The following is a 12,932-nucleotide window of genomic DNA, read 5'->3' as shown; positions in this document are numbered from 1 at the left end:
AATAGTAATAAGTAGTGGTGATTGATTGATTGATTGATCGATTAAATGACCGATTGATTGAATGATTGATTGATTGATCGACCTGTATATTACTCAGTAAAAACTTTGTAAATTTGAATGCTGTCAACCTTGTGTTTTTTTTTATTTTTATTCAGATTAAATAAACCAATAGTAATAAGTAGTAGTGATTGATTGATTGATCGATTAAATGACCGATTGATTGAATGATTGATTGATTGATCGACCTGTATATTACTCAGAAAAACTTTGTACATTTGAATGCTGTCAACCTTGTGGTTGTTTTTTTATTCAGATTAAATAAACCAATAGTAATAAGTAGTAGTGATTGATTGAATGATTGATTGATTGATCGACCTGTATATTACTCAGAAAAACTTTGTACATTTGAATGCTGTCAACCTTGTGGTTGTTTTTTTATTCAGATTAAATAAACCAATAGTAATAAGTAGTAGTGATTGATTGAATGATTGATTGATTGATCGACCTGTATATTACTCAGAAAAACTTTGTACATTTGAATGCTGTCAACCTTGTGGTTGTTTTTTTATTCAGATTAAATAAACCAATAGTAATAAGTAGTAGTGATTGATTGAATGATTGATTGATTGATCGACCTGTATATTACTCAGAAAAACTTTGTACATTTGAATGCTGTCAACCTTGTGGTTGTTTTTTTATTCAGATTAAATAAACCAATAGTAATAAGTAGTAGTGATTGATTGATCGATTAAATGACCGATTGATTGAATGATTGATTGATTGATCGACCTGTATATTACTCAGTAAAAACTTTGTAAATTTGAATGCTGTCAACCTTGTGGTTTTTTTTATTCAGATTAAATAAACCAATAATAATAAGCAATAATGATTGATTTATTCATTGATTTATTCATTGATAGATTGACTGATTAACTGTACTTGAGAAATAGTATAAATGTCAACATCTTTGTAACCCACCTGTTAAGACCATCAGTACCCGCCGTTGAGAGCTGAATAAACAAACACGCCGGCGACTCCACGTGGCTGACATGAACCGCAGTATACTGACTTCTAGCCTTGGACGAAAGCGTGTTGGACCGAGTTGGTGACGGTGAGATGCGATTCTCCACGACCACACTGTTTGTCTTGGGAATATGGGATGGGGTGTCCGGTTGGGTGTCGGTTTCGGGATCAGAGAAGGATGGGTCTTGGTTCTGGAGAGTGTCGTCATCGGAGATGTCAAGGTGGGGCATTTCAAAGATGATGGCTGCACTCACTGACCTGATGAAAGAATATGGGGGAAGATGAGGGAAGAATAATATCATGCGCTCAACGCTATAAGGTTGTTAAATGCACAGGGGTCGATTTCACAAAGAGTTAGGACTCGTCTTAGTATTAATCTTAAGGTCTGCATGCTACAATGCAGGATTGTCCTAAGATTAGTCTTAAGTTAGGAAGAGTTTTGTGATACTTTCCATGCACATGTAGCAACTGCATGCTACACCCATATAACATTTCCATTATTGCATCATAAAGCTAATTGCGTAGTAGACTATTGCATGTTCGACGTTTCTCCGTGCGTAAATACTTATCTGGGCTTGGTAAAGAGCAAAAATATCACCTGACCTGTGGTGGTGAAGTGACCAGTTAAATTTCAGCAATCGTTCATGAATATGTATGAAGTATGTATAGTCATATCCATTGTGGTTTTTTAATAAACAAACTATGCTATGCTGGGAATTGAACCAATGACCATTGGTCACTTACCCTGGACCTGTGCTCTGGCCAAACCCCTTCTGCACTAACAGAGCGTTGATGTTTATCTCACGTCCCTGTCTGTCCTCCATTAGAATAACTGACAATCTTCCTTTGTTTATGCCTGCAGATATACAATACAAAAAAAAACTATACACCATGTACACTGTACATAAACTAGATGTTAAATTTAGAGTAATAAAGAGTAACACTTGGTTTTACCGTACACCGGTGTGTGTAAAGGACTGCATACTCAGTACTTTCCCCTCAGTTCTGTAAAAACAAGCTTATAACTCGGGCAGGATTCGAACCCACAACTTTTGAAATTCTAGAGCAGATGATTTTGGATCTGGCCTTAAAGGCAGTGGACACTATTGGTAACGAGTAATGGAGAGCTTTTGATAGTATAAAACATTGTGAGAAACGGCTCCCTCTGAAGTGACGTAGTTTTCAAGAAATTAGTAATATTCCACGAATTTGATTTCGAGACCTCAGATAAACAATTTCAGGTCTCGAAATCAAGCATCTGAAAGCACACAACTTTGTGTGACAAGGGCGTTTCTTCTTTCATTATTATCTCGCAACTTCGACAACCAATTGAGCTCAAATTTTCACAGGGTTGTTATTTTATTTTACTTTTATACATGTATATGTTGAGATACACCAAGTGTGAAGACTGGTCTTTGACAATTACCAATAGTGTCCAGTGTCTTTAAGAGCCCTGCTTCAATCTGAATCTCTCACCCTCATCCATAAAATAAGGCAGTTGAGTTACAGTAAGTCCCTCATTCTCATTTACCTTTAACCGTTGCCCGAAGAGCTTTGGTCAAAATGATATCTCCGAAGCCCTTGGTCTCCTCAGCCGACCATCCTAGCTCTGGATCCTTGGGTCCAACGTCAACTAAAGAGCAGGGCAAAGCCTGTCCAAATAAAAAGGACAAGTATTTATATATCTTAGTTTTGCGTAACAGTTATAAACACAAGCATAAAATAACAATTGTGAAAATTTGACTCTATTGTCATCAAACTTGCAACAGAATAACGACAGAAATATCACCCTTGTTGCACAAATTTGTGTGCTTTCATCCCAGACGCCTAATAAAAGGCTACAGGCCAGAAGTCTTTTATTGGATTCAAATATTTGAGTGGGAGACTACCTCTTTCTCAAGAACTACAATACTTCAGAGGGAGCCGTTTGTCACAGTGTTTCGTACTGTCCATAGCTCTCCATTACTCGTTACCAAGTGAGGTTTTATGCTTACAATTATTTTGAGTAATTACCAGTAGTGCCAAGTGGCTTTAAAGTGTACTGGGGACGTTTTTTAATGTGTATTACCTACTCCCTCTGTATTGCCATACTTCATTAAAAATAGTGATAAATTTGTTCTTCTACATGTACCTGTATGGATAACTTGAGGAATTTCTTAGGAATTTTCCGCAGTTCTGAACAATGGAGTCTCTCGTAGTTACCATAATCTACATACAAGACGTCAACTAGCTGCTTCCCTGGTAGAGCTGCAGTATTCAAAAAGGCAAAGCAATAGATTAAAAACATAAGGCAAAGGCGCCCTCTAAGTTCTATATCTATGTTCTTACCCCTGCGTCACGAAAAATGGCAATAAGCCTTTTTGAGATATGGCGGACACAATGCTACAACACTATAAGGTTTGGGTAAATTTGTGCGTACTGACCATAGAAATAGAACGTGTGTTATTCTGTGAACTGCGCATTTTTTTAGGCGACGCGGCGTTCACACAAAAACCTATTGACCACCAACGTTCATGGTGAGCGTGGCATCAGTCGCCGCGTGTGACGCGCGTATCACGTCACCCATACCTCAAAAAAAAAAGGGCTTATAGCTTTGTTCGGGGGTGCCAGTCAGAAGCCATACCAGCTCCTTGCAGCCAGGGATCACACCAAAATTATAATACAACCTGTGAAGCAGCAGCCAGGGGATCACCCGAACCCTGGGAAGTGCTTTAGAAAACATGCCTCATCAGAAGGTACATGTACTTTTAATTATACATGTTATAGGGCAATAAAGTGTGTTTGGAGGTGGTCCCAAGGTAATTCCCACTCTATAAAGACTTTGTAGTAGCCTGGGCCCCAATTTGATAAAGCCTGTAAGCACAACAAATTTGCTTAGCATGAAATTTCTTCCTTGATAAGAACAAGACTACAAACCAAATTTTAATTTGTTGCATATTGCTTGTTACTGGCATTCAGTTGTTGTTTGCTTATCCTGAAAATCATGTGGAAATTTTGGTTGGTAATCCTGATTTTATTAAGGAAGAAATTTCATGCTAAGCAAATTGTTGTGCTTACAGGCTTGATGAAATTGGGCCCTGATGAAACATGCTGTGTTTGTATACAAAGTCACATGCAAAATATTTGGTGCTTCAATGGGTGTGTGGAATCAAAAGGTAATTTACTACGTTTTAAAACTTTTAATAGCAAATTTCTGACATTATTACAACACAAGAACTCATAAAAACTGACCAACAATCTCCGCTCTTGACCACTGTTTATCCTCGGAGAATTTGGCCACACAGATTGAGCCAACCTTGGGGCACAGTATATTCCAGCGGTCATCAACCTTCTTATAGTAGGTTTCCTGAAGGTCTTTCGTCATCTTAAGAAGGTACTCACTATCCGCTGCAATCTGGCAAAAAGGTTTTAAGAAAATAAATAAATATTTGTATTGATAGTTTATTATAGAGCATCATATACAAAACCAACACACGCACGCGATCACTTGACTATATTTGTTCACCCCAAGTTCACCCCACGTTCAGCCAACCAGAATACAGAACAAGCAAGAGGTGTGTTATAAATATTGATAACTCACCATGCCACGCCTCAAATACCAGAAACTTTATAACCTTTTGTTACCCGACAGTCACCATGGTCAAATGAAAGTATGGAAGAAATGTATGTTCACCTCCTGTACACAGAAACACAGCGGGTCTTGGAAGTGGCTGACAGTAGCCAAGATTTCCTCTCCTAGGGCGGGTAGATCAGCTGGGATGAACTTGAGAAGTGTGCCTCTCGAGGAAGATGCTGCCGTCCACGAACAGAGAAAGGAGGAAAAGAAATGAGTTGGGATTGTTAACGAAAGTGTATTGTTATATCACACCATGGTCACTCAGCGATGCTCATACATAGCGTAGCTCTCCATAATTATTACCCCTGATTGATGGCCCTTAAATTTCATTCCTTGAACCATCTCGACTACCTGAGGATAAACACAGCCTGTGCTGTCAAATAAGCAATGTACATGTGTGTACCAAGCTAAATCAATCATAAGAACCATCTCTACCCTTCAACCATGGGTGTAGAGAAGCAATGATAGTAAAGTGTCCTGCTCAGGGACACAAGTGTCATGGCCGGTATTAAAACCACAAAATGGTCGATAGTACAAACCAAATTCTAAAACAAATTCATGAAAAATAATATAATTCGTCGGTTATGCTTACATGTATTTGTGTAAGTACATGTACATGTGAGTAACCTTTACATGTTAGGTTCTGAAACTTATTGAAAGTTTTCACAGCATTGAGTGCCTCGAAAATAAATTTGAAGAAACCGTTTGCAGAATGTTATGTTTTTTGACATACTTGTCATTTCGTAAAAAAAACTATGAATAATAATTAGTACTATCAACTTTGGGTTTTTACTCAAACACCGGTGTGTTTTTAATAGCACGGTATACTCAGTACTTTCCCGAGTCCTGTGAAAAAATTATTACGGGCATATTTACTCGGGTGGGATTGGAACCCCAACCCTTGCAATTCTAGAGCACTGTCTTACCAACTAGACTACCGAGATTACCCGGTAGCTAGAGGCAGTTCGAAAAAAAAAAATGGAAATTTAAAACCTACAATGTATAATATTTTGTTAGTATTTTTGATTGCCTTTTTACCTTCAGGCACTGACTCTGGGGACACAAAACAGGCAAGCTCAAGAAACACCAAGGCATCTCGCAAGGAAATCGGCATATCATTCTCCACCTCTTGGATTGGGAGCTTGTGAAGATCTACGTACAGAGTCGCTCCTGAGTGACCAAGAATCTGTCAAGATGATAATAACAAAAAATAAATATACGTATTTTGGTTTGCAGTAACACCATGTACTGTCTGCCAGATAGACTTTGCTCTTTAGAGAACTGTCTTGCTTTATAGTCTATACCGGGGATTAGATTTTATTTTGGAATTCGGGAGACTTCTCAGTTCTGAAAAGAATTGTTCTGCTTTTTAACTACTATACCTGGGTGGAAGGTAGAAATCAGCTGGGACTACTAATTTAGCTTTTAGTAGATCGTTATTTAGCTTTTAGTGGATTGTTATTAACTTAAAGCCATTGGACCCTTTCGGTAAACAGTATTGTCCAAGGCCAACACTTCTTGTATCCAACTTCTATATCAAACAACAAACCTGTGAAAATTTAGGCTCAATCGGTCATCAGAGTAGGGAGAAAACAACGGGAAAACCCACCCTTGTATCCGCGCGTTTCGCCGTGTCATGACATGTGTTTCAAATAAATCCGTAATTCTCCCTATCGAGAATTGATACTGTTTTACTGTTTTCTCAAAAAGTAAAGCATTTCATGGAATAATATTTCAAGAGAAGTCTTTCACCACTACATGTACCTTCTGTAAACCCTGTAAGTTATTTGTAAATCTGTGATCTTTTTTTTTTTTTCTGTACCGAAAGGGTCCAATGGCTTTAACGTACCACTACCGCGGAGTGAGTTTTTAATTGGTCTCAACGTTACGACTAGCTTGGTCCAGTCATCGTCAAATCTACATCTCAGAAGTAGAATGTGAAGCAAAAAGAAAAATTATACTACAGTAAAGCGCCTTGAGTTTGTAGTTGGTAGATATGTGCGCTATATAAGACTTTGGTACAATTATTTTTGTTAAGACTTTCTTTATACTTACACTCATGTATATCGGTTTATCACCCACCATCTTAGCAAAGCTCTTTACACCCTCCATGGACCAGCGACCGGACTAATAAAAGAAATCAGAAAAAAATATACAATTCTGGAGTGAACAATTTGTTTGTACAACCTCCAGATTACCAAGCCAGTGTTTTTTTTATATCTGAGGGTTGGGTGGTCTTTAAACCGAGGGGAGGGTATTAGGAGACATTCCTTGTGGCAGGACGGCTATATGCTCAATATCTTTGATATCTGAAACAAAAAAGTCGGTGCACCCAAATGGTTTCAATAATATCAACTACTAATAAAAACTTGTTGACATTTTTAAGGATTTGTCAAAAATTATTTTATGAAGGAAACACAAATGAGGGACAGCGGAACATGCCTGTTTGCTTCATTTTTGAAAGGGCAAGGGCGCCACGGCATTTTCTCGTTCGTAAAGGGCACCCTATGAGGAAATTGAAAATTTAAACTGTAGCAATTCAAGGGCACCAAGGCAATGACCAAAGGGCATGGGGGCAATCAGGCCTGGTGGAAGATATTGGTGGAATATTTTCTTACCTTTCTAGTTGGCACGATGTCAGTGAGAGAGCAACAGACAGCTAAATCTGGTATGTTCTCATGCTTGGGTTTCAACCTACACAACCTGTTTACAAAATAAAAAGAATTTTGGAGTTGAGCAAAGAACAATTGACTAGAGTGAGACTTGAACGTGCGACCTCCGGATTATCGTGCCGGCGCTCTACCAACTAATCTATCTAGATTAAATGTTGGCCTGTCTTCTTGTCGACCGCTTTTGGACACCCTTCGGCATGTTCGGGTGTGAACAAAAAGCTATGACAAGAACTGTATAATATTTGTAATTAGTCAAGTAATAAACCACATGGGAAACTGACCAAGTAAAATTTAATTTAATAGTAGGTAGAACAAAGAAAAATGTATTAGAGCGAGGCTTGAACCTGCATCTTCCAGATAAACATGCCATCGCTCTAACTGAGCAATCTAGCCTTGAAGTTAGTGGTCTCCCTATTTTGTCAAGATCTTAATTCAGGGTTTCAGCCAGAAGCCAAACAACTGTTGGCTAAACTGTTGTGTAGTCAGGGATTACACCCTAGTTTACGATACAACCATGGTGTGAAGCAGCCATGGGCTCACCTTAAAGGGATGCAACTTCTTACTTTAACAAATCAAACAATAAGCCACACGGGAAACTGACTAGGTAATAACAATAATAATTAACCATTCTTATATAGCGCATAACACATAGAAATCAAACATGTCCCTAAGCGCTCTTGAGAAAAACACAACAGAATACAAAGACAAGATGTACTGGGTAACAAACAAAATGGATGAATTAAATGTTAAATAAGTGCGTCTTTAAAGCAATCTTAAACTTAATAATGGAGTCAATGTTTTTTATGTGTTCCGGGAGATTGTTCCATTAAGGTTGAGGCAGTGTGAGCGAAGCTGCGTTCACCATATGATTTGGTCATCACTGGTGGAATAACAAACAACTTTTTCTTATTAGAACAAAGATTTTTTAGAAGGTGTGTCAATGTTAACAGCTCTGTCAAATAAGGAGGTGCAAAATCATAAAAACATTCATAAGCTGACAACCATATTTGAATGAAATACGAGAGTGAATAGGTAGCCAGTGTAAGTCTCTTAGAATAACAGACACAGGTTCATGTTTCCTGATACGATAAATAAGACGAGCTGCAGAGTTCTGTACAATCTGAATCTTTCGTCAAAGTAAATTTGATACTGACATGTACAGTACGAGCATCAAATTCAAGTTCTGGTGGATAAGTCACCGGAGGGTGGGTTTGAATCCCGATCATGACACTTGTGTCCTTGAGCAAGATACTTTACTGTAATTGTTTCTCTTCACCCATGGGGTATACATGGGTACCTGCCAGGGTAGAGGTTGATATTGTGAACGAAAAAGCCTTCAGAGCACCACGGCAGCTTGGGGCTGTAGGGCGGTATACAATGTACACCCCGGGGAGCTGAGAAAGCTTACACAGAGATGTTATTGGCCCCATGACCAGGGCGCTAATGTTAAGAGCATTGATACAGTTGTTGTGAAATACGCTTTATAAAAACTATAACCACCAACATATGCCTATACATGTACCTTCACAAACCGTCAAAACAAAGAAAGATGTACCTTAGCTTTTAAAAAAAGAAAAAAAATTAGAAAAAAACTTACTTTGAAAGTGACACCCATGCAAATGACCACTTAACTACCGTAGTATTATAAACAAAAGTTGTGTATGCACTATGAGGCCAAATATTAAATCAACTGTTTTCTTTCTGTGCAATTTTACATTGTATTTTAGCAAGTATTTTAGCAAGTTGTTGGTGCCAAGACTCACATAACAATGTAAAGATTTTGAAAAGAAAAAATGAGAAGATAACTTACTTTGAGAGTGACACCCATTCCTTATTCCCATAATCCACATACATCACTTCCACCTTCGGCTCCTCAACTTTGACCTTTGACTTGACATCAGAATTGACCTCTGCCTTGACCTGAGCGTGGATGACCTCAAGCAGCACATCCTGGCTGACCTCTGAACTCGCCTCCGACCCGACTTCGGATTTGACGTCCGACATGGTGTCGTCTTCCGTTCCCCCTTCGCGAGGAGTTTCTGCGCCTGACGCGCTCTCTGGCGTTTCCTGTTCTAAGGTAGGGGTGGAGCTTAGAAGAGAAGTCTCGGAGGGTGTTTTAGGGCGGGGGATATCGGGATCGGTTGTGGCGACGGATTTGATCCGGGCTCGGTACCACGTTTTGTCAGTCTCATAGAGGCAAGCCATCAGAGCACCTTTAAAATGTTATAATAAAAATAAGAATACAATAATAACCAATTTTTATATCTCTTTTCACACGCAAAGGGCATCTCGAAGTGCTTCCAACAATCTTACTCCTGGTCACTTATCCATTTAATTTGTTTCTTGAACCATCTCAGCCTCGGTAAAGGTATTTTGTGGAGTAGAAATCAGTCTTCAATCAACACACTTCCGCAACCGTATTTTTTTGTTGAGGTTGTTTCTGTTTTGTACGGTCATAATATACATGTTTATATGCATTTCAGCTTTGGCACACAAACAAAGCAATGGTATCAACCCGAGTTTGAAAAACTGGGCTCAGCTCTTAAAGCGCCTGGTTTTTTTTTTGTAGAACACAAAACACAATTTCCACAAATTTACATTAAGTTCAAACAAATTGAAAATAATGACAGTAGAAAGTTTCCCTTCAAGTATTAGGCTACATTGTATTTGCTGAGGTGCTGTAGTTTTTTAAAAAGTCACACACACAAAATTTTCTCTAAAGAAGAAACTTATTTTAGCATGTAAAACATATTTTTGTGGCACTGTTTTACTCATTTCTCAAAAATTACATGAACAGCCCCCTCAGCTAGTTATATTATAAGGTAAGCTTTCTTCAAACTGTGTAAGTTTAATGAAAATCTGTGGACATTGTGTTTTGTGTTAAAAAGAAAAGTATATAAATCCTTTAATGGGTGATCCACATTATATGAGACAGTTAGGGTCCTATATAAACTCAAGTAGGTTTTTTTCTTAGGATTAACGCAGTACTTAAATTATTAGAAGTACTTAAAGACAATTGGACACTATTGGTAATTGTCAAAGACCAGTCTTCCCACTTTTTTGCTATATCTCATAATATGCATAAAATAACAAACCTGTGAAAATTTGAGCTCAATTGGTCATCGAAGTTGCGAGATAATAATGAAAGAAAAAAACACCCTTGTTGCACGCATTTGTGTGCTTTCAGATGCTTGATTTTGAGACCTCCAATTCTAAATCTGAGGTCTCGAAATCAAATTCGAGGAAAGTTACTTCTTTCTCAAATTACGTTACTTCAGAGGGAGCCGTTTCTCACAATGTTTTATACTACTAACCTCTCCCCATTACTCGTCACCAAGTAAGGTTTTATGCTAATAATTATTTTGAGTAATTACCAATAGTGTCCACTGCCTTTAACTTTCTTTGATAAATTCTGTTGTTTATGATTTTTGTACTCACCTTCGCTGAGGTCATTTGGCAGTCTGTTATGTTCGGGCACCAGCTTACACTCTCTGTTGATTCCCACCATCATATTACTGAGTTGTGGCTGATCGGACTCTCGTTGGATATAGAAACAGCAAGGATTACGGATGTGCGTCACTCGTACAAGCTCCTTCTTAAGAACACCTGAAGGATGGGATGAAAAAAACTCATCTTTAGGGTGTCATGGCGAAGACAATTAAATCCGAGCATTCAAGACAGTGGACACTTTTGGTAATTGTCAAAGACTAGTCTTCACAGTTGGTGTACATGTATCTCAACATATGCAAAAAATAACAAACCTGTGAAAATTTGAGCTCAATCGGTCGTCGAAGTTGCGAGATAATAATGAAAAAAAAAAAACCCTTGTCACACGAAGTTGTGTGCTTTCTGATGCTTGATTTCGAGATCTCAAGTTCTAAACTTGAGGTCTCTAAATCAAATTCGTGGAAAATTACTTCTTTCTCGAAAACTACGTCACTTCAGAGGGAGCTGTTTCTCACAATCAACCTCTCCCCATTACTCGTAATCAAGAAAGGTTTCATGATGATAATTATTTTGAGTAATTACCAATAGTGTCCACTGCCTTTAAACTTAAGTTCTTGTATGAGTGGGGTCTCCACTCGATAGGCTAATGCTTCTTGGACACCTCCATCCTCACACAATTTAAAGCCATTATACACTTTCGGTAAACAGTATTGTCCAAGTCTGACACTTCGTGTATCACAACTAATATATAAAATAACAAACCTGTGAGAATTTAGGTTCAATCGGTCATCGGAGTTGGGAGAAAATAACGGGAAAACCCATTCCTGTTTCCGCGCGTTTTGCCGTGTCATGACATGTGTTTAAAATAAATCCGTAATTCTCGCTAACGAGAATTTATATTGTTTTAATGTTATCTCAAAAAGTAAAGCATTTCATGGAACAATATTTCAAGAGAAGTCTTTCACCATTACCTTCTGTCAACCCTGTAAATTATTTGTAAATCTGTGAACTTTCATTTTTGTTTTTCCTGTAGGCCTACCGAAAGGGTATAATGGCTTTAATAAGCCATTTGCGCATAAGATTTGAATTTTGTCTGGTAAAATGACATGCTTGATTATTAAGTTCTGGTGGTTAAAGGGACACGTTGCCTTGGGTCGGGCAAGTTGGTATATGAAAAGTGTTTTTAAACCTTTTGTTATCAAATGCATAATGGTTAGAAAGATTTGTTTAAGGGTGAATATAATGATCCACACAAGTATGCCTCGAAATTGCGTGGTTTTCCTTTTACTTTGTCTTCTGAGCTCCAGAAGATGATCAGAGCATACTGATTGAAACGTCGAGTTGAAACCAACGGTTCTTTTTAGAACTACCCCAACTCCTCATTTAGAGATAGTCATTACATGGTGTTACCGCAAACCTTTCCATATCCTATTTCCACCATGCACAGTTTCAAATCCTACTTAATAAAATGTTAATGGCAGTGGACACTATTGGTAATTACTCAAAATAATTATTAGCATAAAACCTTACTTGGTAGCGAGTAATGGGGAGAGGTTGATAGTATAAAACATTGTGAGAAACGGCTCCCTCTGAAGTGGAGTAGTTTTCGAGAAAGAAGTAATTTTCCACGAATTTGATTTCGAGACCTCAAGTTTAGAATTTGAGGTCGCAAAATCAACCATCTAAACGCACACAACTTCGTGTGACACGGGTGTTTTTTTCCATCATAGTTATCTCGCAACTCCGATCACCAATCGAGCTCAAATTTTCACAGGTTTGTTATTTTATGCATATGTTGAGGTACACCAAGTGAAAAGAATGGTCTTTGACATTTACCAATGGTGTCCACTGGCTTTAAGTTACTTGACTAAATGTATTACTTATTCTTTGTGTATTTGAAAAAAATAAAAGAAATGCATGAATGAAATGAACCTTTTGGAGCTGCATTAATCCTCTTGAGTTTAGTTGATTTATCTTTGGGTTTCTCTCTCCGTGGTGTGCGTTCATTCTTCCCAAATTGTGGTGAAGCAGCCGCTCCAGCACCTGAAAGTTCCAACAAAGCATTAAAGGGTGGCTGCAGTGTTTTTTTATTCATTTAAACGATTAAACATGACTTTTTAAACCTGAAATATTTTTTCAGATTTTTTATTAATTGCGCAAGTATTTTAAAAATG

The 12,932-nt window shown here is 38.0% G+C and overlaps 1 protein-coding gene across 1 annotated transcript in view; it reads right to left on the bottom strand.

Annotated features, from left to right (window-relative positions):
* Positions 1-929: 929 nt before the first annotated feature.
* The window catches only part of LOC117296615, a 28,450-nt gene continuing 16,447 nt past the window's right edge, over positions 930-12,932 (bottom strand). Inside the window, exons 12-23 of the mRNA XM_033779636.1 lie at positions 12,691-12,801; positions 10,750-10,917; positions 9,122-9,524; positions 7,258-7,342; positions 6,695-6,766; positions 5,678-5,825; positions 4,697-4,815; positions 4,255-4,417; positions 3,155-3,270; positions 2,555-2,675; positions 1,768-1,879; positions 930-1,281 (exon numbers count right to left, since the gene is read on the bottom strand). Of these exons, the coding sequence (XP_033635527.1) occupies positions 930-1,281; positions 1,768-1,879; positions 2,555-2,675; positions 3,155-3,270; positions 4,255-4,417; positions 4,697-4,815; positions 5,678-5,825; positions 6,695-6,766; positions 7,258-7,342; positions 9,122-9,524; positions 10,750-10,917; positions 12,691-12,801 (1,970 nt within the window). The remainder of the gene's footprint in view (positions 1,282-1,767; positions 1,880-2,554; positions 2,676-3,154; positions 3,271-4,254; positions 4,418-4,696; positions 4,816-5,677; positions 5,826-6,694; positions 6,767-7,257; positions 7,343-9,121; positions 9,525-10,749; positions 10,918-12,690; positions 12,802-12,932) is intronic.

The sequence above is a fragment of the Asterias rubens genome, chromosome 11 (genome assembly GCF_902459465.1).
Source record: "Asterias rubens chromosome 11, eAstRub1.3, whole genome shotgun sequence".
Lineage (NCBI taxonomy): Eukaryota > Metazoa > Echinodermata > Asteroidea > Forcipulatida > Asteriidae > Asterias > Asterias rubens.
The sequence above is the reverse complement of the archived record's forward strand: the minus strand, read 5'-3'. Positions and strand labels throughout refer to the sequence as shown.